This window comes from Pseudoliparis swirei, chromosome 9, assembly GCF_029220125.1.
Source record: "Pseudoliparis swirei isolate HS2019 ecotype Mariana Trench chromosome 9, NWPU_hadal_v1, whole genome shotgun sequence".
In the NCBI taxonomy this organism is placed as follows: domain Eukaryota; kingdom Metazoa; phylum Chordata; class Actinopteri; order Perciformes; family Liparidae; genus Pseudoliparis; species Pseudoliparis swirei.
In genome coordinates, this window is record NC_079396.1 from 7535738 (window position 1) to 7562169 (window position 26432).

The 26432-nt window shown below is 41.9% G+C and overlaps 1 protein-coding gene across 4 annotated transcripts; it reads right to left on the minus strand.

Moving 5' to 3' along the window:
• Positions 1–26432, minus strand: LOC130199624 (oxysterol-binding protein-related protein 2-like). Of its 4 annotated transcripts, none has more exons than XM_056423299.1 (15): positions 26352–26388; positions 15553–15605; positions 15246–15466; positions 12831–12957; positions 10089–10164; positions 9855–9989; positions 9302–9399; positions 9031–9213; positions 8721–8828; positions 7531–7620; positions 5875–5995; positions 5371–5496; positions 5032–5155; positions 4496–4586; positions 1–3225 (listed from the first exon to the last, which is right to left on the minus strand). In XM_056423299.1, the coding sequence occupies exons 3-15, from the start codon at positions 15280–15282 to the stop codon at positions 3123–3125; spliced, it is 1419 nt and encodes a 472-aa protein (XP_056279274.1). In that variant the 5' UTR covers positions 15283–15466; positions 15553–15605; positions 26352–26388; the 3' UTR covers positions 1–3122. The 4 variants fall into 4 exon arrangements, with proteins under 4 accessions (XP_056279274.1, XP_056279275.1, XP_056279276.1 ...); XM_056423300.1 differs by lacking the exon at positions 26352–26388 and adding an exon at positions 20447–20536; XM_056423301.1 differs by lacking the exon at positions 15246–15466 and having other exon boundaries at positions 26352–26432.

Consider the following 26432-nt stretch of genomic DNA (forward strand, 5'->3'; position numbering starts at 1 on the left):
TTCCAAATTGAAATTAGGATTTTATTAGTAGACCTTTCCCCTTGTACATTAATCTTAAACTGTCCAGAGATTAAACTTGACTCCTTACAGTCCCCCACCTGAAAATAAAACCGCTGGTACAATGTTCTCACCAAAAATTGCTTAAATACTATAAAAAATAAATCAATTGCAGAAAACGATATGCCTTTTTGCTCGTGATTACTTCTGTGCAGCACTTGTACACATAAAACATTGACAAGCCCATGATACAGTCCAGGAGAAGGAGGGTCAAACTCAAGAGAAGACATTTGTTTTAGAGAGAACCAACACTCAAAGCAACAGATCTAGAATAATAACTGAGCCACTTCACCAGCAGGGATGACAGTCAACTACTTCCTTCCTGTTTAGGTTCTTTTACCACTGGAGCATCCGTTCAACTCAAGTAGTGTTTATGCGATTGATTTGTAATAACATGACAAATCTACCGACATGTTACTGGCTTATGGATCCGACAGATGTGGTGGCCACGGTAACTCGCGTTACACCGGCAAGTGGAGTTCACTTTAAGCCCCGATTACACTCCATTAAACAACCCCTGTTCCTCTTTAATTGAGATAATTAAATTAAGCACTGTCTGATTTAGCTACGTAAGCAAAAGAAGAAGAAAAAACCTACAACTGAATTATTTCGTAAAACCTCAAACATCATAAATAATAAACATAAATATAAAAACACACAAAAGAAACAAGGGAATGAAAGGAGGAACTAAGCATGACAGATTAGAAGTTTTTTGATTTTTACAAACTATAAGTTGATACAAGATGTGTATTCGCCAAAAGGTTATAATAATGTCCAATTGTTTGGAATATATTAATATAAACTAAGAAGGCAAAGTCATTATTTGGATGTTCATTTAGCATTTTTCTTTTAACAGAAACTAGTTCTCACCAGTGCAAATAGGTGTGCATGGAATGTGTAGAGTCGAGGGGGTGAAAACGGTTCATCATACGTTTACGAAATTCAAATCCCGGCGCGAGACGAGCGAGGGCAGCGAGCCCCGCGGCCTCATAGGGCGTCTGCTTCGACGAGAGCTGAGCAGTCGATAAAGGACTTCCGAGGTCGTGAGCAGTTTCTGCACAAACACCAGACGGCCGTTCGCACAGCAGTTTGCGCTCCGCTGTCCAGTCCCCCTGGAAGAGAGGCTCTTTTTCTTTCACCTTTTGTGCTGACATTCATTAGCATTTTCAATTTCTTTTTGGCAAACTATTGACATGTGGCTTCTTTTTTTTTTACTCCAATCAGTATCCAAACTTTTAGACCCCATTGGCCTTACTACAGACGTTGTGTGTTGTTTTGTGTGGTCATGTTACGTCAGTAGTTGTATTCCTTTCTTTTAAATGATGTAGCATCTCGTTGAGTGTCTCTTTTAGTGACATTTTGTGAGTGATCTCTAGCATCTAACATGTTATTACACTTGTTATTACACTTTTATTAATCATACCTTAGTGAGTGAGATTATTAATAATGTAAATCTTGAGGGGTTCACATTGTTAAATTCCCATCACTGACACAGCACATTCCATCCCTCTCTTGTAGTTAAAATGGCTTAATAAGTGTCTGTACATATTTATACACTCATTCACACGATGAATGCAACGCTGCCGTTACGTAAATGAACTTGGTGTTATTGGCGAGGTCATCACTTTTAATATTCTGTCATAAGGGTCAAACTCCTTTCATTAAGTGGGAGATTTAAATTTAGTCCTCCGGGTTCAACTTTACATGCAGGCAGTGACCATCACATTTGACCTTTAAGGACAGAATGGTTGTGGTTGTCCTTGTAAGAACAGGTCACATGTCATTACTACTTAAATCACATCTGGTTCCTGTTACAGCTCACACCCCCAAAAAGTGTCCCGGATCTGGTAAACCCTCACCTCTGACCTGCCTGTGGGGGCGGGGGGACACAAATGTGCCTTTAAACACAAGGAGCTTGTGAAGACGAGATGTACGAACCAGAGGATGACAAACCTGCACTTGCGTGAAGTCTGTTTTTGAGTCCCAGCTGCCCTCAGCTGTGACTTAGCAGCCAGCAGAGTGAGCCAAGCTGCATGTAAACATTCAGGTCAGCCTGCCCTCCAGCTGCTCGATGTTTTCTTTTACAAAAGAGGGCATTCACGTGGGGCTGTTCGTCCTCCTGTACAATGCTAATTTTACAGACACAGAGAGGCTACGGGCCAAGACGACAGTCACCACTGAACCTGTGCCCCATTCATTCATCGGTTGACTTGTAGGAGAGCATCAGATCATCATGTGGTTTATGGTCAGGTCTAGATGGACATTCCACTGTTATCGAGAGAACATATTTTCTTTAGTCGTTGACTTATTTCAATACATAAACCCTAAGCAGGAGGTTAATAAGAGGCTGGATACTAAATGTTTTAGGGAGACGACACATGGACAGTAATGAGCTCATGCTTGCAATCGATTTATCTCAACTGGTTAAACCAGTATATATTTAAAGTTTTGTTCCTTATAGAGTACAATATCACCGATATTTATTTTCTGAGCTTTAAAAATAAAATAAAAAGCATCTTCTTCTTCTTCAGTCAAAGGAGCATTCACATCCCTGATTTCCCTGCTGACTGGGTGTCCGTCCATGTCCATAAATCCATCAACGTGATTATTGTGTTTTTACCTCATTAATGGCAATGAAAACGCCGTCGTCCATAGGCTTGGCAGCTGGGGAGAAGTTGATTGTAAAGAAGGTAAACATTCAGATTCAGATCCGTGGGTTTAGGGGCCGCTAATTGTTGCTTCGCATGGACCAGCTCTCTGCCGGTGCGACTGGTCAGAAATAAAATGGTCGGGGCAGAGAGATGGGAAACACGTGCTGGTCGATACGTGGTGTGAAATCACACACATTGAAGAACACAAAAAAAAGACCTGAAAACGTAGTTGCTGTTTAGGAGGAGTTACGGGCATTTGGATCCATTGTAAGTCTTTCCACATTGTGCTGGGTGTGTCGGTCAGTTTAAGGAAGATGAAGATGGGTTCGTGGATTCTTAACATTTCTCTTCATCTCATCACAGGCAGTTCATTGCAGGTTATAGAGGAGGAGGCGGATGAAGGCTAGCGGGCTCTCAGTAGATACCAGGCATGTCTTGGTAGTTCCTATTGAAGTAGCCACCGCTGTAAAGCCAGCCCTGGGAGCTCGTATACGGGTTGGTGCCCATCTGAAACCACCTGAGAGAAATACACAGAGATTACAAACTGCAGCATGTACCCGCTTAGTGCATCATGTGCACTGCAATGCGAAAAGGCTTGATTTTCGGCAAAAAGAACATGCATCAACCTTTGTGCAAGCAAAACAGGAAGAGCATCGCAGGTTTGTTTCCCCCAGTAGCTATCACCAGTTACCAGAGCATCAATGTCAGATGTTCGCAGCTACTAAATGCTGACTAACTTAATGCTGTGTGTCCTGTGTCATATTGCCAAGTATCTCCAGTACGACCCCCAAGTCAACAAAAGACGGTATACATTCATTTGCATATTGTGTAATCATGTTGTACCATTTGCATAAAGCTTAGTGGTTGGGTTGGTTGCAGCGAGGGAGAGACTGCATCCCAAGACGAGTGAAGATTACTCTGAGCAGGATTGGGTATGACAAAAAATAGTCTATAAATAAAAAATAGTTAATATGTATGTTTCCCCTACCATTCTATCAGGGTGGCGGCCCACCCCCCTGAAATCTCCGCCCGCCACCCTGTAATTTTCTCTATAGCACCAGATTACAGCCGAAGTAATTTAAGGTCCTTTTCTTAAAGACGTCTTTCTTCTTTTATTAAACTAAACGTCTGTTATTGATCGTTTCTACACAGCAGCATGTCATTTCTGTCTCTCTATGTGTCGTTTTAACACTTCTCGGCTCTCCGTCTCGCGCGGCGCAGAGCTCCGATGCCGGCGTGTGCCGCTCGCCGTGGGTCCCTTTCCTATCTCAGGGGGGGCATCATATATATATATATATATCAGTGTTTCCCCTCGGTTTACAGCTTCAGGGGGGCGGGACTAGTGCCGCTGCTCGCCATGTTGGTGACCTAAGTTTAACTCCTTCACAATTGTTGGGCAAGGAGGAAGTTCCAAGTCTTTTGCCACTTTAAGTGCCTACGTTTTTTATTTTTGTTGCAAAATTCAGGACGGTGCAATTAGTTGTCTCATCTTAAATATGCAATAATACCAGGAAGAGAAGAGACAGGTTCCTAAAACTGTATCTATCTTGGCTATCTGTTCTGTTCAGGCCACTATTCTTGTTTGTTAGGCAGTGTAACTGATAACAAGGAGTTGTTGTTCATGTGCCTGAATACTCTACCCTGCACGATAAGGGTTAACAAAAAAACAAATGTATGAATAATGTGTGTTTTCAAAAAGCTCACAGCAACGTTGCCACGTGATGTTTGTACCATCTGTAAGTTTAAAGCTGGGGAGCACTGAGAGTTAGTATGCGCATGTTTCCCACCTGGTAGACCACTCCTCCTCATTCTTGGCTCTCTCCTTTCTGGCAGCTCTCTGTTTGTCCTCCAGTCTCTCCTTCTCCGTACTGGCCTCATCTGTAGAAGAACAACAAACACAACGTCTACCGATTGTACAATTTATCACAGTAAAAAAACGCTTGGCGAAGGACATATTTAGGATTTCAAGTTCAGTGGTTTGCATCTTTCTTTTTTCATGGATCGCTCACTGAGATCAACAATAGACGGCGACACAGACACCCAGCAGGTGGCAACATTGCCTGATTGCTGTCTAGTGACTTCTCATGGGATGCAAAGAATACAAACATAATACTTTCGGTTGCATATTTTTTAGCTGCAGAAATGTAGCATCACAGGAACGTGTTTTTGTTTTTTTCAGTGACTGAGATAATAATCTGGACCATCAGTTAGATGTAACCTCTGACCATACTTTTAATTGTGTAGGTTTCTGAAGGGCGTTGCTGCCAAACGAGGCAAACAGAACTCCATTAAACACTGATACGGGACTTTTAAATCAAATTACACATGTTGCCATTTTCCATGGCTCTGATGTCCGGCCGGAAGCGACAGTCTGTGGGGGACACGTTGGTCTCCATGCCGGGCTCCAGCTCATTGAGAGACATTGCAAAGTTGGTAAAGTTGTACATCTGGGGGAAGGAAGGAAAGATTGAATTAGGGATGTCGACTGCATTTGTCTTTGTAAATGGAATCTTGAGAGGAAAGATGTGTGCTCACTTCAGGCCAATTCAGCCCATATCTGGCATGACTTATCGCTGTCTACCACTGATTGCCAGAAGAGTGTTGATTAAAAGAGCTCATACACTGCACTTTGGCTTTCTGTTGTGTGTTTTCATTTCCATACCTCAGCAGAATGTGCCGGTCTGGAGTCTATCCTCCACAGCAGAGTGCTTCCTGGTACAACAGAAACCGTCTCCTGGACTTCGGGCATGTCGTCTGCGTCATCGTTCACCGCTCCCACCTGCTCCTCCTGGAAACAACCCACAACATTGTCACTGCCGTTTAAATCAATACAGTTAGGGGTAAATTACATCTTACATCACATTGGAAGGGACTCGGTTTAAACTTTATCTACAGGTAGCGTGTGACGCCACACACTCAAATAAAAAAACAAATAACCAGACAGACTAATACTAAATAGTTAAAGACTTAAAAACAGCCGACACCACAGAATGCTGTGGTCTCATCCAGGTAATCAAGAGAAAAATAAATAGAATTAAACAAGCAATTCTATTCTATTCAGATTATGGGAGAAATAAAAGCAATACGATATTTTATATTTGCATTAAAAATTTAAGCCGATTGAAGAAACAGGTGCCAGTTCACAGATTTTCTAACTTGTTCTCACATTTTTTTGCTTCTTGTTGTCTCCTCTCCTCTCCGACTTCTTGTGGGCCTCATAGGTCCGAGGGTCGACACTCCACATGCACTCGGTCCACTTCCCATAGATGACACAGTGCTTCTTTTTACTGGAGAGAGAGAGAGGGAGAGAGAGATTTTTTATTTTTAGAAAACCTTTATTTTAACAACAACAAAACCAAATTACTTTTACCACACATCAACATAATTGCAGCACCAGTCCTGAAAAAGAAAACGTCCATGATGCTCATGTTCTTAAGAAATGAAACATTTAATCCAATGAGGACAGAAAGTGCTTCCTGCCCTTCGTCATGCTGCTGTAGCAGAAGTTCCTGTTCCAGTGCAGCGAGTCCTCTGGCTCCAGGCTCTTCCTCTTCAATCAGCTCCACAGCTCGCTGAGGACCTCTTCTCCTCATCCAACAACACCTTCCTGAGTTCACAAAGGATCTTCTTCAGCCTGTAGAACTCCTGATCCTTGAAGGCTCCTCTTTCATTCTTGGCCGTGAAGAAAGGTGGCAGAGAGGAAGAATGTGTCCCTGCTTGGGAAGTGGTCCTCCACCTTCCCGTGCCACATCTGTTTGGTCTTCCGGAGAAAGGATTTTATCTCCTCCACACTGTAGAGTGGCGACTCAGAGTCAGAGTCCTCCTCCGAACTGGGCTCGGACTCTGCTCCCCTTCTCCTCGGCCTTCTTTTGCCCGCCGTCACCTTCTTGGCCTGCGGGTTCTTGCCGTCCTCTCCGCACTTCCTCTTTAAACGGGGGACTTTGAGGCTCTCCTCATCCTCCTCCATGTCCACCTCGCTTTCCGTTCCCAACACCTCCCCGACAACTGTCTCCCTCTCCTTCTCTGACTCTGCCTTTTCTGCCTCCTCTTCCTCAACCTGCTGGACCACACCAGCCTCTCTCTCTTCCCTCCTCTCCCCCTCTTCCTCCTCACCCTGCTGGACTAGACCAGTACTCCCCCTCCTCTTCCTCCTCCACAACCTGCTGGACACCCCCAGTCCCTACCTGCTCCCACCCTCATCCTGTTGGACACCCACAGTCTCTGATTGTTCCCTCTCCTCACGTTGCTGGATACCCCCAGTCCCCTGTGGACCCTCCTGGTTCTGCCCCTAAGAAGCTTCTTCGCCAGCAGCTCTCTTCTTGTGGCAGTCCCTGGACTGATGTCCCTGTCGCCCACAAATAAAACATTTCCCTCTCCCACGATGAAATATACACAGGGTAGTCATGCCCTGCCACCTTAATGTACACCCTGAGGCAGAGCTCCCCTCCGTGAACCCACAGACACACACAGCAAACATACCGTTTAAACAATTTACTATTTAACGAGGAAAAACACCGTTTAACAAACAATTTACCACTCTCAGCTCACAGCCTCCGTCCTCACGCTCAGAGAGAGAGAGCGAGAGAGAAAGTAGGGGAATGATTGATGGCAGAAGAGGCAAGATGGGGAAACGAGAGAGAAGATAAAGGTGGGAGAGACAGGAAGTGGAATAGAAAGAAAAAACGGTATGGGGAAGAAGAATGGAGAGGAAGGAGTGCACATCGGTGATGAGGAAAAACCAGATTAGTGTAACAACTTTGTAAACTTCACATGCTATGAAATAATAGAATATAGGTGACATCATAACAAACCGATCTCTCACCTCTTATCCTGGATGTATCCCTCCACTTTGTGCAGCTCTTTGCCAAACATCCCACAGGGCTTGAAATTCAACACACACTTGTCTCCAGTGCTGCGGGAGAAAAGAGGAGAGAAGAAGAACCAATCAACGTCTCTTTATTAAATAATAATTACTAGACGCTGGCATATTGCAACTTTTTTCTTGTTTTGTGTTCATAGTTTAAAAAAAACATTAAACATACATGTTATGTGCATGCACAGCGAATGCGCATAATGAATGCTCAAACAATTCCCATCAATATCAAGATTTTAATCAAATTCAATGTTACCAATTGCAATTAGGAGCATCATTGGTGTACTTAAATGTAAACCCTCCTAAGTGGTGTGATGTTTGCAGTGCCAGGTTGAAAAGAAAATGTCAATCAAGCTTCCCCTGTTGTCCATGTGAGGCACTTATCCAGTCAGTGTAAAGCTCAGCACCAGCAAACTGTGCAAGAAAGGGATTTGACTGCTTCACAGCTCCTTGAACTTGTGCTCCAGCGTGAACATGACACAAAGCATGACAACAAATAAGAATAACGTAAGCCTTGCAGAGCTTCCCTGGAAAAACAAAGGTTTAATAAGAGACCAAATTGGTCTGAGAAGACACCCGGAGAATAAACAAGTCTGAAGTTGGGCAGGAATGCTAACCAGCTCTGTGAGTAACAGACACACAGCGTTACCGTGAATGCGTTTTATTCAAACGCATTCACTGTCACGAAAACTTGTGATCAAGTTTCTTCTTTGTGTGTGTGTGTGTGGCTCAACGATGATGTAGTCGCTCTTGAGCACCAATAAAGGCTTCACAACATCCTACATATGATATTATTAAGTTCTATCTCTTTGTAAATTGAATATAGTGTTTGGACTTTGATGGAACACATAGAAAATGGTGAAGAGCATTTTCACTATTTTCTGAAATTGTATAAACTAAAGTATTAATAGAAAAACAAATGTGAAGTAAATCAATAAAAATGCTTATTTATTTGTTAATGTATATTGTTCTTTCTGAAGTAACTTTTATATATTAATATGTGTCCAATTAAAACAAAAATACATTTGGGTAACCATATGTTAACCATGTCAGTTTTGTTAAAAACAAATTGCAATTATGCTTAAAAATTATTGAGGTTATGAACCTAAATCTGACGACATCTCCCATGCATAGTTTACCTGTGGTTGACTATCTCCACTGTGCCGTACTGCTCGATCCAGAGTTTGCCCAGGATGATATTGTGGACACAGCAGTAAGGGTTAGTCCATGTGTAAGCCTCATGGTGCCTGGGGGAGAAGAGACAAGAGGAAGGGAGGTCAAATCCAGGAGGGATGAAGGGAAGGGAAGAATAGAGAAGAAGAAAATGACATGAAAGAATGACAGAGGTGATAAAAAGAGGGAGAGTCTGAATCAGGAAATATAAGATGAGGAACTGATTTTAGATCACAAAGCTGTGATATGAGCGCGCAAGCTCTCTTTTGGACTCACTTGAGTAGCTCTAGTGTGATGGTCCCTTTAGGCTCAGCCTCAACACTCTTGCCCCAGAACTTGAGTTTGGGGTAGATGGAGCCGTGGAAGACGAAGTCCCCAACCAGACTCTCTGCATGGAAGGCACTCACTGGGGGATGATGGGATACCTGCTCCAATACCAGCCGGAAACCCTGATCCTCTCTGTAGAGGGCATTCGCGAAGAAGGAGGTCAAACGAAGAGTGAAAACTGTGTGTGTGTGTGTGTGTGTGTGTGTGTGTGTGTGTGTACCTGGTGAGCTCATAAGTCTCTCCCAGCAGAGGGTTGAAGGGTTTTCCAGTTCTGTCCCACTGAGACGCAACTGCTGACACAGCAAAAGCAGCTACTGCCTGAAGACACACAATATACGGATCATGTTTGTTTGTGTCAGTGAGTGTTTGACATGACAATGTCTAGGTGTGTGTGGGGGGGGGGGGGAGGTGTGCATGCGCGCGTGTGTGTGTGTGTGTGTGCGTGCATGTGTGCGTGCATGCGTGTTGCGTTGCATGTTCTCATCACGCTAGTTGGTTGACTGATCAAATGCACTGGGGATCAGTGAATTAAGTGAGTAACCAGTGTCAAATTAAATTATTCCAATCCTTGATCATTACTAATTCATAATATTTAACCCGTGTATTTTATTAATCACACCACCAGTGCTTTGTTTACATTTACTTAGCAACTGAGCTATCAGTCACAACTGCAATGAAAAGGACTGAAAGTACCGATTTGTTTATGGGGCTCCATTTGTTTACATGACGGAATGTACTTGTATAGAACAATTGTGTGTGTGTGTGTGTCTGACCTGCATGCGCTCTATGGAGTTGGACAGAGAGCAGGCTCTGTTGATGAGGTAAGTGTGTTCCATGTATTCGGTGATTCTCTGCAGGAAGCTCAGAGGCTCGTTGAAGGCGATGGGCATCGTGATCTTTGAGAGTTCCTGTGAGAAGCGCAACACAAAGTTTGTTACATTTTACTACAGAATAACTCTCCTGTGATCTTACGGACTGAACCAATGAACAACACAGCCGGTCCTTACCAGTCCAATGCATTTCTTCAGGATGCTCCAGATACTGACAGTGCTTCTAGAAAACATGGCCGCAGGTAATGACGTCCTGAAATTAAAGAGAATTAGAAATGACATGCAAGTTTGCTCAAAGGATGAGCTTTGGTATCTCTTGACCAACTGATACCCTTAAGGCTGTAGAACGACTTTAAGTTAAAACTAGTGCTGTGAAAAATAACGCGTTAACTCAGTTAATTAAATTACAGGATTAACTAGTTTTGTTTTTTTAACGCATTTAACGCATGCGCAGAGTCTGTTGTTGGTCGTCTCTAACCAGCAGCATGTTATTCTGTCTCTACGTGTCACGTTAACACGACTCCGATCTCCGTCTCGCGCGCCGCAGAGCTCGGATGCCGGCGTGTGCGCGCACATCGAGACGAAAAAAAGTCATTTGCACCCCCCCCCCCGTCAACAACTCTTCTCTCGGCTCGCGCGGCAGAGCTCTGATGCTGGCGCGCGCACTGGTGAGCAAGTTATGTGCCCCCCTGTGTATAAATGTATATATGTGATTAATCATGATTAATCCACAGAAACCTGTGATTAGCCGGATTAAAAATTGGAATCGTTTCACAGCCCTAGTTAAAACACGTTGTATTGTTTCATCAGAAACTCTGATACCAACAGGAGTCATGAGAGAAGGAAGAGGCTTTCTTCTCTTTGTGTGTGTACCCATACCAACAGTATCTGAACTAACAGTTTCACAATGAAAACAGAGGTTCTAGATAAGCGGAGCATGTGTTCTGTCTGGTCTGTTAGCAGGCCTGAACTGCAACATGGAGATTTGAACAGAAATGTAAGATCACAAAGTAAGACATTCACCAGAACTCTGCCATCATATTCTGAGGATTGTGGACCCAGAGATTTGTTCACATGACAACTTTGAGCCACTGGAGTCTCCACTGCGAGAAAATTGCAGACAACAAGGTCCGCCTCCCACTGGCAGAAATATGCGCCTATCTTTTTCTCTCGTTTTCTTTTATGCTAACTTTTCTGGTGACTAGCAGAAGAATAATCACACCAGGCTTATGTGATGAAGCCTAGTTTTCATCACATGGGCAAAGAATACGGCCCCGGTACCTTTATTTCTAGGAATACAGCTTCCGAGTACTGAGTGTTGTCCTCATGACGAAATTCTAGAAGTATTCTTAAAATTAAAACATAAAAAAAAAATGAGGAATGGTGGACAGAAAGAGGTTGAAGAAATATATTTCAATTCAATGAAACGCTGCATATTAGACTGAGATAACGGCAACATTGAAGGTTAGAATCAGGGGCGGACTGGCCATAGGGGATACCGGGGAAATCCCCGGTCGGCCGACGGGGTTGGGCTAGCCAGCCTCTATCCCCAACCGGCCCTCCCTCTGACATCGTCGGCCTCAACTACATTCTATTCTTCACAGAAGACGTTAAATTGACTCTAGTGCATATAGCCGATCATCACTGACTGATATTTATACTACTCCTCACGATCTGTATTCACATTCATGGTTTCCATACCCAGCATCCAACTCGCATATTTACACTCATGGTTTGGATGTTGCAGGTTTTCAGAGTGTTTTAGTGGTTTCAGGATATTCTGCCTTGTTTCTAATCCAGAACACCGGCACTCCGGCAGAGTTGAAACGTACATTTAAGTTTCATTTTTCGGGTAATGTTATCACGTAGCCTCTTGACATGTGTTAAGACTAGAGTCTGAGATGCACAGACGGATGTATTTTTTTTCATTCTTTCTGTGTGGCCCGTTGCCATGGGGACTTTGCGTCACTTGCTTGCAGACAAAGCCGTTTTTGAGCCTGATTTGACAGCATGACACCAAAATGTAAATCATTTAAAAAGGTGGAGCTGACAAGCTCAGGGAGAAAAAGAAGATGTCTGGAGGAAGGTGCATCACACGGATGACCCAGCATGCAACACTACTGATGCCACTGATGGTCACACCCCATCTTATGTTCTGTTCTACAATATAGTTAATACTAATGCTACCCTCTGGATCAGTTTTTTTATTGTGTGGTCTTTCTCTGCTGACATTAATTCTTTAAGGCTCTGTAGTTATACGTATCATCTGATACTAGCCCAGAGTTAAGCATATTCATCTAGCAAACTAAGCCTACCTTGGAGTGTTGCCAATAGCTGGATCATTTTATTTCACGTGTCCATCTAGGCAAATTGGTGGAGACAAATTTAATAAAAAAACAAAAAATATGATATGATTTCTAAAAGTCCAAAATAATGTTAAGTGTATGGGTATATTTCCAACTAAGCCACTGACTGGTCGATATGTGCGATGCATTGCAGAGTGGACAGCGCGCCTTTTATTGAGTGGGCTGGTCTGACAGTAACTCCCGGGCCACTTTTTTCCCCCAGTCCGCCCCTGGTGAGAACAGCACTGGCATATACATATTTTTATAGATTCAGGTTTAGATAAAAATGTATAAATTCATACACCAATCAACGGCGCTACTTATAGACTGGACAGCACATAAACAAAGCTGCCTCTAAAGTTAAATTGCCCAATCTCTACCTCACAGCCCAGGATTTTCATGTCAAAAAATAGCATTGTGGGTTCATAAAACAAACATCCAACCCAAACTAGTAGGAGTTATGGCCCTGCCCAAACACACTGTTCTGGTTTCAGTGGGAGGGTTCAAGACTTTCTGGACCAAATGTAAACGCTGAGACAAGCAGATGGAATGTGGCGCAGGAATGCAGCCATACCTGTGTTTCTTGACGCCGTTCTCCTGTGGCACCGATTCGTTGTTCTTCTGACTGCTGCTGTCAAAGACCACGGCATCTTTGAAACTGACCTCCGACACCCCTTCATAGGACTCATCAGAATCCAGGCCTGTGGGACAGAAAATGTCACAGAGGGATCACGGTTACAACAAATCCCACCATGTGCTTTGCAGAACACCTGCTCATTTAATTGAGTGATTTTAAAACTCTTCACACATGCTTGTCCAAAGTAAAAGACATTAGAAAGTAAAATACATAGTGACACATCAGGATTTTCTATTTTGCTGGCAGTCGGATTTAATGTAAAATGTGAATATTACATAGTCTGTCACTGTATAATGTTGCTAACTACATACATTTGCATTCATTTTTGTATCAGGAACTTCTTGCCTGTGTTTGACTGGCAAATTGTATTAATTGCCTGCAACTGTTTACACTGAGAAACCTCTTTAATGACAAAGCAGTGTGTCACTTTTGAAATTAGAATATGATAATACTAAGTGTCTTTTTATCTGTACACTGTTGAGATTCCAACATTTTAAGATGCAGAAGTAGTAAGATGTCACCAGGCTAAGTGTGTGGTGTTTAAATATGTATTTGTGTTGATCATGAGGACACCTACATGGGATTAAATAGGCAGAAACTGTTTTTGAGAATGTGTGCTAGCGTTGACCTCCACACGCCACCACCAGAGCATCAACAAAGCATGAGTGTTATGTGCTGCAGGGTGGAGCTGCTCGAGGCGGGGCCTTAAGAACAACTTAAAATAGTCCGAAGTATTTATTATCATTTAGGAAACATGCTTACTCAGGTGTCAGCTATTTATTGTTACCATATTAGGTGAGCCTTTTACATAGAAAGGTATCGCAAAGGCCTCTGATATGAATACATAATTCGGTAAGTGGAACAGACTATTCCTGAACAGCCCTTCACTACATGCACGTTGTCACTTGTATGTGGTTCAAAAATCAGAAAAACTTAAACGGTAACGTGAAACAAAAGCTTCGTCCTAAATGGGCTACACTACAAAATGACATGCTGTCATGAAGTGCACTCGGAGCAGAGCTCTGTGATGAAAAGATTATGTAGTCTCACTTTCTGCAACTCATTGTTGGACTAGAAAATGATGGAATGAAAACTTATTTTTTATATCACCAAGAACAATATTGGCATTTTAATTAAATCCTAGTTAACACCTATTATCTTAAATTAAAGGCCTATTGAGGAAAAAAAACTAGACAATAAGGCCAAGCTGGAAGCCACCTGGTGCTGATCACAGCTGACCCCTGTGCACTAATGAATAATACATCTGCATCTGTCTGTTTGTGCCATCATTATGATCATTAAGATGATCATAAGGATGGCACAAAGACAGACCGACTCACACAAACACACGCTTGCATCTTTTATTTATATCTGCATGAAAATAACAACCTGAATAAGTCCTCACAATGGCTGTGCGTCAGCAATATCACCTGACAAGTACACACCTGGCTGGAGGTACAAAAACAATGGCGCTCATAATTACTGACGGAGAGCAACACCCTGCTTCGCCCTGACCTTCCAAACAACGTGAACACTATTAACGATTCAAAATGGATACAAGAGGCTGGGAAGTTGGGAACCTTCATGTTTCTATCGTAGTAAAATGTTCACAGCCACCAAAATACACGTCATCTACATGCTTTTATTTCTCATAATCATATCTCAAGATTCATTGCCGTTCTCACCACGGTACGACTTTTACCTCCGGGTGTTTCAGCAAGTTGCATAAGCGAAGGCAAGGGAGGGTTACTCTCCATAAAAACGCATCTGTTCAAAATCCATCCCTCCACGAGTAAGACCCCTGGAATGCCAGTCAAGCTATGCCTCTCAGTCAATAGTCACGATGACACTGAACTCGCATACAGCTTCCTGGTGAGGCCAAAGCAGTTCACTAATCATCAAAGTGTTCAGCTAATCTCTTTGGTAATTAGCAAATGTGTGATATCAGGCCCTTCATGGCAACTGTAACATAAGCATACATGGCATCCCATGAGTGTCGATTTGGATGACTACTTGTCTAATCTGTCTACAGTAGTGGAAATCTGAAACCAATTAATCATAAATACAAGTCAGGATGTGTTTAACGGCCTTCCTTAAGACGTGATATCAGATACAAATTGTTACGTGCTGATTGTGGGCTGGGTTTCCCTCGTCTGGCTATAATAAAAATAATGTTCACCTGTAATTTAGCACTGTTGTATGTTGTTGAAATTACTAATCATGACCGCAAGACAGCAGACCTCTGAATTATTGAACCAATCATTAGACTAAGGCAGGTTGAGTTCCATTGGAGCACACACACACACACACACACACACACGCACGCACGCACACACACACACACACACACACCTGTGACAGCGTCGTAGAACTCATCCTCATTGTTCATCTTCTAAAGGCGACCAGTCGTTTAGAACAGATGAACTTCTAGCACATGTTCCTTTCGGCGTCGACCCCTCAGAGTTCCTCTGGAGGGAAACCTGTCAATCCAGGTCTCTCTGGAGTGTCACCACGGAAGCAGCACAACGTTCAGTCAATATCCAGGGAACGTCCAAAACTCAGAATGACAGATGCTTTGACCAGAGAAGAATAACAGGAGATGTCCATCAGAGTCGATCAACTGTTTGAGTCCCTGACGGCCCGCAGACAAATGATGTACCTTCTGGGTTCTGGTTGTGTTTCTTCAGCTTTGATGAGAAGTAAATCAGTAACCTGTAGAGACAAATGAAGACAAACACACAAGTATTGACTTTCTGAGTCAAAATGTCCCTTTTTTTTAACTGTGAAACCTGTGTTACCAAGAGCCAAAGAGACAACTAGTATTCATAATCAGAGTGTTATTTTAGGTTTTCAGATGGCACAAAAGGTTCCTTTGCTATCTAGCAGGGGCGGCTTGTCCATAAGGGCGATTGGGGCGACGCACTGCCTCGGGAGAAAAGAAAAAAGAAAAAAAAAGAAAAGAAAAAAGTCGAATTCTACCACTAGACGTCTGCGCTGCCTCTGTATGTCATTGTCCAATCAGGTAACAGTCATTCAGTCAGCCTAAAGTCGTGCTTCAAATGGCCCCGCCCCTTCTGGGGCGATTTTGGGCGAAATGAAAATCGCCCCAGACCTCTCCCATTGACTCCAATGTTAAACCCATTTTTTTCACAAAACAGAGCTCTCAATGCATTCTCTATGGCTTCCGGGAGGAGTCGCCCCTCCAGGTCTTGTCATAATTAATCGACGTAAAAGCGTCTCAGTACGTCATACAGCTTCGACAGAGGCGTATTCAGTCGGCCAGTGCTCAGGGCAACAGCAGCGATTCAATTCTTTCTTTGAAAGAGACTACTTCGGTCGGCGTAACATTGAAGACACATCGGCAACAATAGAAGTAGGACCTCCTAGACCAGTGGTCGCCAACACGCCGATCGGTCGACCTCGGAGACGTTCCCTGTCGCTCTCCAAAATAAAATGAAAATAAAATCAGAAACACATTGTTCCTCATTCTCGAACATTTTCTGAAGTGTCTTCTGAAACGTTTTCTTCCTGACTGGAAGATGGACGTCAGAAAAGATCTCCGCCTGATGTTAAAGAACGCCTGTAAACGGGTTCTCTGACAGCCGTGTTGTCAGCTGTGCTCCCTGAAAGAGGAACGTAGGACTACAGGTGAGGCGAGGGGAAATGCAGAAAGACCTTTATTGACAACTCCACATATTACACACGGTCAAAGTACACCGACATAAAACTAAGTCATGAATAAATAAATGTTGAAATGCCTGTACCTTAATGTAAATGTTTACGTTACGGTATTTACAAGTTGTGCCTGCGCATGCGCGACAGCCGAGATTCTTGGCGACTTGCCAGGTCTTACCTCCGTGAGTTTGGCTTTTCTGCTGTTGCCCTTCAAAACAAAAGCTCAACATTTAGCTTTTTCTTGTCTGGTGGAGCAATCTGGTTTACTTGAAAGTGATTGCAATTGTATTTCTTCTATTATTTGAAAAAGCACAGATGCAGGAATCACAAATGGGGATCTCATATTTATTATTATTATAATTATTTAAATCTTGTTGAAAAAAATCACCAAATCAAAGACCAGGAGCTGGATTACTGACAGACAGCTCACAGACGGCCTCAGACTGTCTGTCTGCTTATGAACTAACTACAAGCTCACAGACAGAGTTCAGTCACAGCCGTCACACTGACTGGAGTCACATGACTTGATGGCATTGTGAGAAAGCTACACATAGACAGCTGTCTGAAGGTCTGTGGTTTTGGGAGGGTTAATCATTATCAAAAAAATTGCCCCCCCTGAGAATTTTTTCAGGAGCCGCCACTGCTATCTAGGCTACCAGCTGAAAATGTGCTTGGTCTGGCTGAGTGACAGTCTTTTTCATCATGGCCCGCTGACTGCAAACAGAGAATTTTAGAGACCAGTAGTTACATAATGGTGACACCACTGCAACCGGCATTGTGGGTCTTTGTTGCCTTCTGTTTCGCTCTTAATAAGTGCCCAAATGTCCTTTTTATTTTCAAATTCCAAAATCTAAAAAGGTATAAGTTCAATATATTTACAAACCATTCATAACAAAATTAAACATCATGAATACAAAATTACACAAGTTCTGTACTGGAACAATTTGTACGGAAGACAAATTGATTACAGCTCTTCCGAGTACTCAATGTCTGCCTTTGATGTTTGTTTTCCACCATGTATGAAACAACTTTTGTTTGGCTGCTTGTTTTGTTTGCGTCAAGTAACAGAAATAAATTTGGATCACAGCCTTTTTTTGTTTTGTTGTTGTAAAACATTAGGCAGACCAGAAATTGGTTGCTGAGCAAGCGGTGTGCATTTAATCCTTCAACATTTGACTAAATTGGCTTGAAAAAACACAATATTTAGCCTTTGATTGATGGCCTTGTACGTCATGCAGCGCTATCCATAGATAAGCCTTTCTTATCCGGTTCAATGTCAGTGAGTAACGGTGTCAGGATGATAATGAACCATATTCCACAGGGTGAAGTGGAAAAATAAGCATTTAAAGTAATCAGTTAGTCATCCTTAAAATGTTTTCGGAAAGACATGCTTCACTGCGCTGACAGAACACATTTTTCTGCTGTATACAAAAGGGCTAATATTTCATTTATCGTATGTACTCATTGTTTGGTGACACTGCCCACTTCAGCACATTCTTCACAGGAACTCAGGAAAAAATACACATGATTTATCCATTTGTTTGTCTCGCAACTATGACCTTCATGCCTGACGTCGCACACAACTGGCGTGATACATTTTCATCTCTTTAGTCTTTACTAACACATGGCAAAGCCTGCAAGGTCACATTGACCTTGAGGTATGTGCCACATTTGAAAAATATGCTAAAGGCATTCCTGAAAGATTACGTTCACACGTCTCTTTCCGCCAGACAACTAAAAAATACAGTGCTTACGGCCACGGCTGTTGCCGGCGGAGTAGCAACAACAACAAAAACGTGTTCATATTCCTCAAACTGGGTGAAGAAAATATGGTTTTGGTATTAGTCCCAAAGCTGATATTATATTAGCAAGTTTACACAACTAATACCAAACTAAAACTTATATAAATGTCCTTCAAACAGTGGTCGATTTAAAGCCTCTGAATTTCCAAATGTTTTCATTTCAGGAAGTAATATGCTGAACATACTTAACATTAACACGCACATTTTTATGGAGGACTTAAAATGTCTTAAGTATAAATAAAGAAATAAAGAAATGCATGAATAAATACAGGAATAAATGAAGAAATGCTTAAATAAATACAGGAATAAATAAAGAAATGCTTAAATAAATATATATATAAATACAAGAATAAATAAAATTCTTAAATAAATGTATAAATCCAGGAATAAATTAATAAAAGTTAAATAAATGTATAAATAAATAAATACAGGAATAAATAAATAGAAGTTATTCCTAAACAGGCAATCATTAAATAAATCTATTTCTACATTTCTGTATTTCTTCATTTATTTATGCATGACATTTATATGTCCTTATATGCAAATGAGCTGGGCGGTCCGAACCTGTCTAAAGCATGATTGGTCACAGGTGTGTGATCGTACCTGGTGTGTTATGCTGTACTACTTCTGCCTTGCAAATGTTGCTGAAGTTGGCACGTTCAGCTAACCGTTAGCAGAAGTTAGCCTAGACAGCTTTTTGACTTCAGCCGTTTATCAATTCCAAGTACACCGAGTACAGACTCGTATTCTTTTGGAGTCTGGTCTTGGGAGTCCAGACTCCAGTGGACGAGAGGACGGTCTTTCTGGTCTTGTTGACGTCACCACATCAGCTGTTCTTGCATGAATTTACTCCAATGAATCACTGTAAATACTTTACAATGTAAAATACTTTACATTTAATCTTAACCTGTTATAAGTGTTATTGTGGTTATAGGAAGAAGTGTTCTAGATTAGAGTAGTTATGGCAATTACTGAGTTCAGGAGGTCAGTGAAGGTCTCATGACCTCTGTGTAGCTGTGGAAGCTGTCACTCATCCGAGCAACCTATGGGAGTGAAGTCGGATGTTGTTGTTGTGTGTTACTTGTATGTGAAGCGAGTCTCTGACCGGGAGCTTATGGAGTAGAATGTGTTACGGTGTTCACTGTTGTTTGGCGTAGGCCACGGCCCACAGTAGCCTGGTACTTGTTCCCGAATAAACGGTAATAACTATACGTCTGACCCAGGGTCACGACAATATTGTTATGAATCTTAACCCTCACTCAAACTGATTTAACGTTATCTGTTAATAGATAATACACTTTGTGTATTTGTGCTCATTAGATCCTCAAAAAACCATTTATATATCATGTTTAGCCGCTACGAGGACATCAGAGCCAGCGGAGCATTTAAAAAAGTCCTGCCGAGATCAGGATGCTCTCGTCGGCCACACAGCGCTGACCGCCCAGCACATATCTTTATTAGGCTGAATCATAACAAACCGACCACAGATTTGATTTTTAAACTATTAACTTCTCGCCTGAAAACATCCTAAAATGACATTCCGTGACTCAACAAGAATAGTTTTTAGAATGTACAGAGAAGAAAAGACAGGAACGCATAATAAACGCCATTCGTCTACATCAGGGGTCACCAACCTTTTTGAAACTGAGGGCTACTTCAAGGGTACAAAATAGTACGAAGGGCTACTTGTTTGATATAAACTTCCCGAATAACTAATTGCATTAATCACCTTTTAATAATGAGCTGCCACACGACAAACATGGTTTGATGAAACCTGAAGCTTTTATAACTAAGGTCTTTTGATTGTTCTGACCAACATTCTGATTAAGACAGATAGTGCCGAATAAATGAATAAATACGGCTCCTCCATGATTTTAAACAACAGCTTTCAGGCTCTTAATTATAAGTATAAGAAACGATTCAAGGAACGACGGCTCATCACTTCCGATTCAGACAACCGTCACTTAATGTCATCTGCACTTGCTCTTCTACTCAAAGTAGGTTTGCTCTTCGACAGAAACACTGACCGATCATCACTATTGCTGTGTTTGTCAGCTTTACAAAATCAGTACATACCTGCAGTGAAATTAAATCCCAAATGAGTCAGATCCTTTCAGACAGCCGGACAGGTATTCATTTATGAAGGTAAAATGCTGAATCCCGGGAGGGGGGGAACAGTCCTTGTTCCCTCTTTCCCTTCCACTTTGCCTTTTTCTACACAGTGGAAGGGTTCTTACTTTTCCCCAGTGATAGGGAACGCCTTCAGCACACAAATGAACTTTGGCCTCGGTGTTCACAATAGATAAGGTGGACAGAATGAATGACAAACTGGTATTCAATTGTTCGAGCAGCTAATTTTAAGTCCAACCTTAAATTGTATTCTTTAAATCTCTAGTGGTGTCATGTCTCAGACTTGTGTCCCCTGATTCTGAGGATACAAAGATAGTTTCCTTCTCTCAAGTTACTTTTGTGTGCTAAAAAATGACCAAGCCCAATTGTGAGAACCCTTATCCCGCATATTTCATCAGTGCTTCAGCACTCGTGTTCTACCCGTGTGCTGCAAGAGATCGTGAGAATCTACGTTAAAAAAAATGGAAACAAGTGCACCAAGTGTTATTCTCCACATAGTAGGAATATTCTTCTATTATGAAGAATGTTTTTAACTGTCTTATCATATCAGACAAAACTAAAATCTTTGACAGGGCAAAACAGAGTCATTCAGTTTGTACATAGTAAATACTCTTTCAGGTTTCTTTGCAGCTGCTAGTGAGACTGTGAGATCATCTTCAGAACCAAAATGACAGACGAGGGTGGGCAGACTTCAAGTCAATAGATGTAAGGAAGAAAATGATATTTCATATTTTCATTATATGTCATCTAGCAGAAAAATAGCAAGTTATGCCTCCTGTCTGCCTGTCGGTGAATAAGCAAACACTGCTGAAAATGGGATTTGCATGAAGTTACATGACCAGCATTTTCTCATATATGGAAATATGGAGCATGAACATCTTCCCAGCTGCAAATGATTGCATTATTGCTTTGCCCCGCAATGGACTGAATTATTAGTTCTGACACCAACACAAAAACAAAGATGTACTGTATTACCTGTATAAATGCATTTTGACCAGAAGATGACAGTTACTTATTCTCTCCAACTTCAAAAGTCAGGTGGGCTGATCCAAATTAAATTCATTTATACAATTAATTATTGATCTTGTATGAATTTCTGGTACGGCAGCCTGCCTTAGTTGTCACACACTATGCACATACTGACTGCACTTCACCAATTCTTCAAGGGGAATCTCTCTTGCTGCAATGGATCTGACTGCATTAAAGAAATATTAAACCTATAATATCTATGTGTACCGCTTACACAAATTTGTAATTTGTGATATTGGGCTATATAAAATAAACTGAATTGAATCATTTTGTCACACAATGCTTCCAGTCAGGAGCCAAAACCCACACCAGGGAGTCTCCACGCAATTCAAAATGTGTAGTCAGCAACAGGAAGCATCAGGTAAGTGACAATAAGCGCACAGAGGTTCTCAAAAATAAAAAATAGAGAAGAAAATATCTTCTGATTTTGTGGAGAAACTGGAGAAAAGGGATGACGACCACTGGCTGAACTACGACCCTGAGGCCTTTTTAAAATGTCGAACAGATTCCGCTCCTTGAAGCATCTGAGGCATAGCTGAGGGGGAACACTAAACATGGAGACCTCAATAATTAGGTTTTTATGTTTGAAAATAAACAGAACTGAGAATCCATAAAATATCTGCGAATGAATCTTGCTAAGATGACTCGGTTTTGTGGAACAAATATTTTGTTTAATTCGATACCAGCATCAACAGCAACATATACAACTGTATCTCCAAATATAAGCCAGTATTACACATATTGTATTTGTACACACTAAAACCTATTCTGCGATCAAGTTTTATTTTGGTAATAAAACGTCTTAAATCAACTTTGTTTTTCTATTTCATAACAGACCGAGAGGGATATTTCCAGTGCAAATAAAATAGTGATTTTACAAAAGCAATTTCAGCCAATAATGAAAAGAGAGATGCAAAGAATGATGTTGCTCACATGTATTTGTTCAAATTAGAATTAAACCGTAAACCATATTGGACCTTAAAATGATCACGTTACAATTCTAGAAAATAGGTAACAACAAAGCTTTCCACTGGCAAAATGGCAAAAACAACACTGACAATTCAAAACCGTAAAGACAAACCTAGCGACCTGAAAGTTCCAGTTATGAGTGCAGTGTACAGACACAGCCTAGCAACGTCAGTCTCCTCTGTCCTTGGAGGGCAGTCGAAAAAAACATGCAAAGCCGCAGGGACAAAAAGAGAGGACCACAGACAAACAAACAGAGAGAGAGAGAATTTAAGAAATTAATACAAGAGCTGTTGCTACACAAGACTAAGCACAGTACTGAGCCACCACACGCACACGCACACACACACACACGCCACAAGTAAAATTAACCCTTTCACACACTGAAGGAACATCTGAGGGTCTGCAGAGGAAGGACTTGCACCGCTGGCAACATTAAAACGGCTCAGCAAAAACAAAAAAAAGTTTTAAAAAACTGACTAATCAGCTGAGAGAACACACTGGTGCAGCTGAAAAAATGTAATTAAAATGAGAAAGTCTCTAAGAGATCACACAACTAATTAGAGTAAGTTGAACAGAGGCTGAAAGTCATTAGTAGTGTTGTGTTGGGAGATGCAGCGACTTAAAACAAGTGAAAGTAGAGGAGATACGAGGAAGGAAAGGTCCGCTATCCACGAGGCCAACTCGTGCACTCTAAAATGACATAGGCACTATGAAGTTTTCTGTCTGCCCTGTGCATGGTAGAAAACCTCACCCTTGTAAACACACTGTAGAGATTACGGTTTGTTTTTTGTAATGTTAATGAGGTGGGTTACAAAGATACGTGTACTGAAAATACACAGCTTTTTATTTTTATTTTTTTCCATTATCCATAGCGCATATCCTTCTGCAGGGCGCTGGAGCCGATCCCAGCTGACATTGGGCGAAGGCAGGGTTCACCCTGGACAGGTCGCCATTCCATCTCAGGGCACCAGCTTTTTATATTAACAGGCTATTGTAGTCTGATTTATTCTTGATTCATTTCTAAATAAAAAATGAAATTCAATATTATCGGACTGCTTGTATTAATTAGCCATGTGCAGCAATATATACAAAATCCAAGATGCAAAATATTAGGATGCATTTGGAATCGTTACGCGTGCAAATTGTTGACGGGTGAACTCTCATTGAATCGTGAGGACGGTAAAGAGTGAAAAACTAAAGATAACAAAAAATGTTGTACAATCACTCAAAAAATACCCACCAAGAAGAGTGAGAGAGAGACTGATCAGTGTCATTCAGCCTGAGATGAAGACATCAGCCATGAAAGTGAAGCGCAAAAAGGGACAAACACTGTTGCTCCCAAACAAACACATGATAGTAACAGTTCATACCCAGAACTTGAAGGGCAAAGAAATACAAGGAGGTAAAAAGTAAAGAAATCAAAAATGTTAGCCACTTTGCCCTGAAACCAGATCCTGTCTAATGTGTTCTTTTGACGCCTGCTAAATAAGGATGGGTGAAGCACGGAAGGAAAAATTAACATATGTCCAATCAAATACAGAAACTGAGTTGCATGAGTCAAACGAACGCCACTAAGAAAGAATCACCTGAAAACAAGCTTTTTACGGCCTGTGTGTGCGACAAGTCCGCCATTGACGAGTGAAAACGACAGCTCAGCACCTTGTTTCCCAAGCAAAGAATAAAGCTAGTCTTTGATTACAAAGTTTCACAATAAATATATCAACAATTACTTTTCTCTTACTGGAGAACTAGACTAAATATCAGCCGTGTTCACAGAAACACGCGCGTACGTACGTATGTACGCACGCACGCACACGCTAAGGTGAGTCTTACTTCCACAGATAGACAGCCAGCTCAGCATCTTGCCTCAAAACTTCTTTCCTGTGTACAGCCTTAATTGCCTTGACACTCCCAACTGTGTGCATTAAAAAAATTAAAATAAACGTGAGCACAAAGGCATCTTTTGTGCAGACATATGACTGGTTCAGCTGGCAGAATCTGGTAAAGCTGGATTTTTTTGCTTTGGTGTCAAAGTGCTCTGCGCCGAAGAAAATGGAGGTACTATGCAGGGACGGATTTCCAATTATTTTTGGGTTTTTAACCTGTCCATTGCTTTTGCAGCTCTGAAAGAATGGGTTTCACGTTATCTGGACGAGAATCACTTTTATCTCAAGGCGTATCCTACAATAACAAGTTGTGTTTACATTCTTTCAGTCGGTGTGTGCAGCAGTGCAACTTTGGTAGATCACATAATACTTTGTTGTGTTGTGTTTGTGAAAAGGAGAACATTATAGAGCCCATCTTGAAGAATGACAACTGTTTGTTCATGTAGTCTTCACTATCAGTAAACAAAACGATGGAAAGGAAAACAAAAACAAAACAACAATACAATGGATGTGTGTCAGACAGACTGCTGATTGGCTACCCGTTACCCTACTTGCATCATAAATTATTCATACAGCATTGTTTCTCTGTTGCCTGGATGGTTGCCTGGACTAGTGGTAGCACAAACTTTGCCTTATCCCCACGTGGCAAGCACGCTGCAGATGTGAGACGCACAAAAACTTCATGCAGCCTTTTTATATTTAACGATTTACACAGCAGCTGATTGTACGGGGGAATATGATTTAACAGGTAGTAGGCGACACACTTTGGAAAATGTGTTCCAGTGTTTCCCCAACCATTATAACAGGGTGGCAGCCCGTCACCCTGAAATCTCCACCACCCTGTAGTTTTCGTCTACCTACGATTGAAGTCACCTCCCCCCCCCCCCCCCCCCGATTACCGATTTACCGACAAAAGATCCAGTGTCCTGTTAATGTCAACCGGATAAAGGGTCTCAAAAGCTAAGTATCAGCTTCTTATGCCAATACCAGGCTCCCAAGTGGTAGTCACAATTATATTATACCAAAACAGCATGTTGTTGGTATCTGAAGAGACTCCCAGGACTCGTGGAAGCTCCGTGTGTTGCTACATGTATAACTGTATGTTTCTGCATACTGCCTATGGAAACCAATATCCCTCTCTGAGACAACACATCTAATCTTTCCCGGAATCTTCAGCAACAGCAGCATCACAAACCAGTTGTTTGCAGCAATACAATTTCTTCCTCTGGGGGCATATGAACTGCCCGCTGTGTCATTGACCTCCAGTGCACCAACATGGAAAAAGACAGAGCTTTGTTGAGTCTTCCATGCGAGTCGGATCTGCGCGGTGATGAAGGTGGTGGGAAGCCAAACAGGCAGGGGAACATTCCCACTGTGTGCTGAGGCATCAGACCTGATAGGAGGCGACTTTAACCTACTTTAACTTGAGATACGTTATCCATGGTAACCCTTTACAATCTCTCTGACTCAGGGGACTCTGACGGGTTTCACACGTCACTTTTCTTAATTATATTATCTAACTCAACCTTCAAGCTGTTTGTTGTTAATGAAATCCTCACTGACGACTAAGGTCCATGAGCCCCATAACGCTCCGCTCCCGTGCTCCGTGTGTTTGCTAACATTAGCACAAACACTGTTCTAGTAACTGTTCTAGCTTGACAAAGCTACACCTAACTAACATAGGCCAGCCATTTAAAATGAGAACAGGGTCATTAAATACTCAGACAGGGATACGGCTTGTCCTCCACAACATGAACCTAGCTGACAGTTCCAACTCTGACAGGACGTCAGGGAGCTTTTTTGACAGCTAGCATTAACGTTAGCGAGGGGGCTAAACAAAACAAAAAAGAAGAAGAGAAAGGTGGCTAACAAGCTATAGTTAGCATATTCCTTGTGAGAACAAACACACGCTGAATTTGTGTCCTTGAAAGGAGACTGTCGTCAGAATAAAATGTCTGTCGCCTTACCTCGGCGGTGTGTGCGAAGTGAATTTTTTGACAAGTCCAGAGATGTGAGCAGGAATTTTAGTGTGTAGCTTCGGATTAACA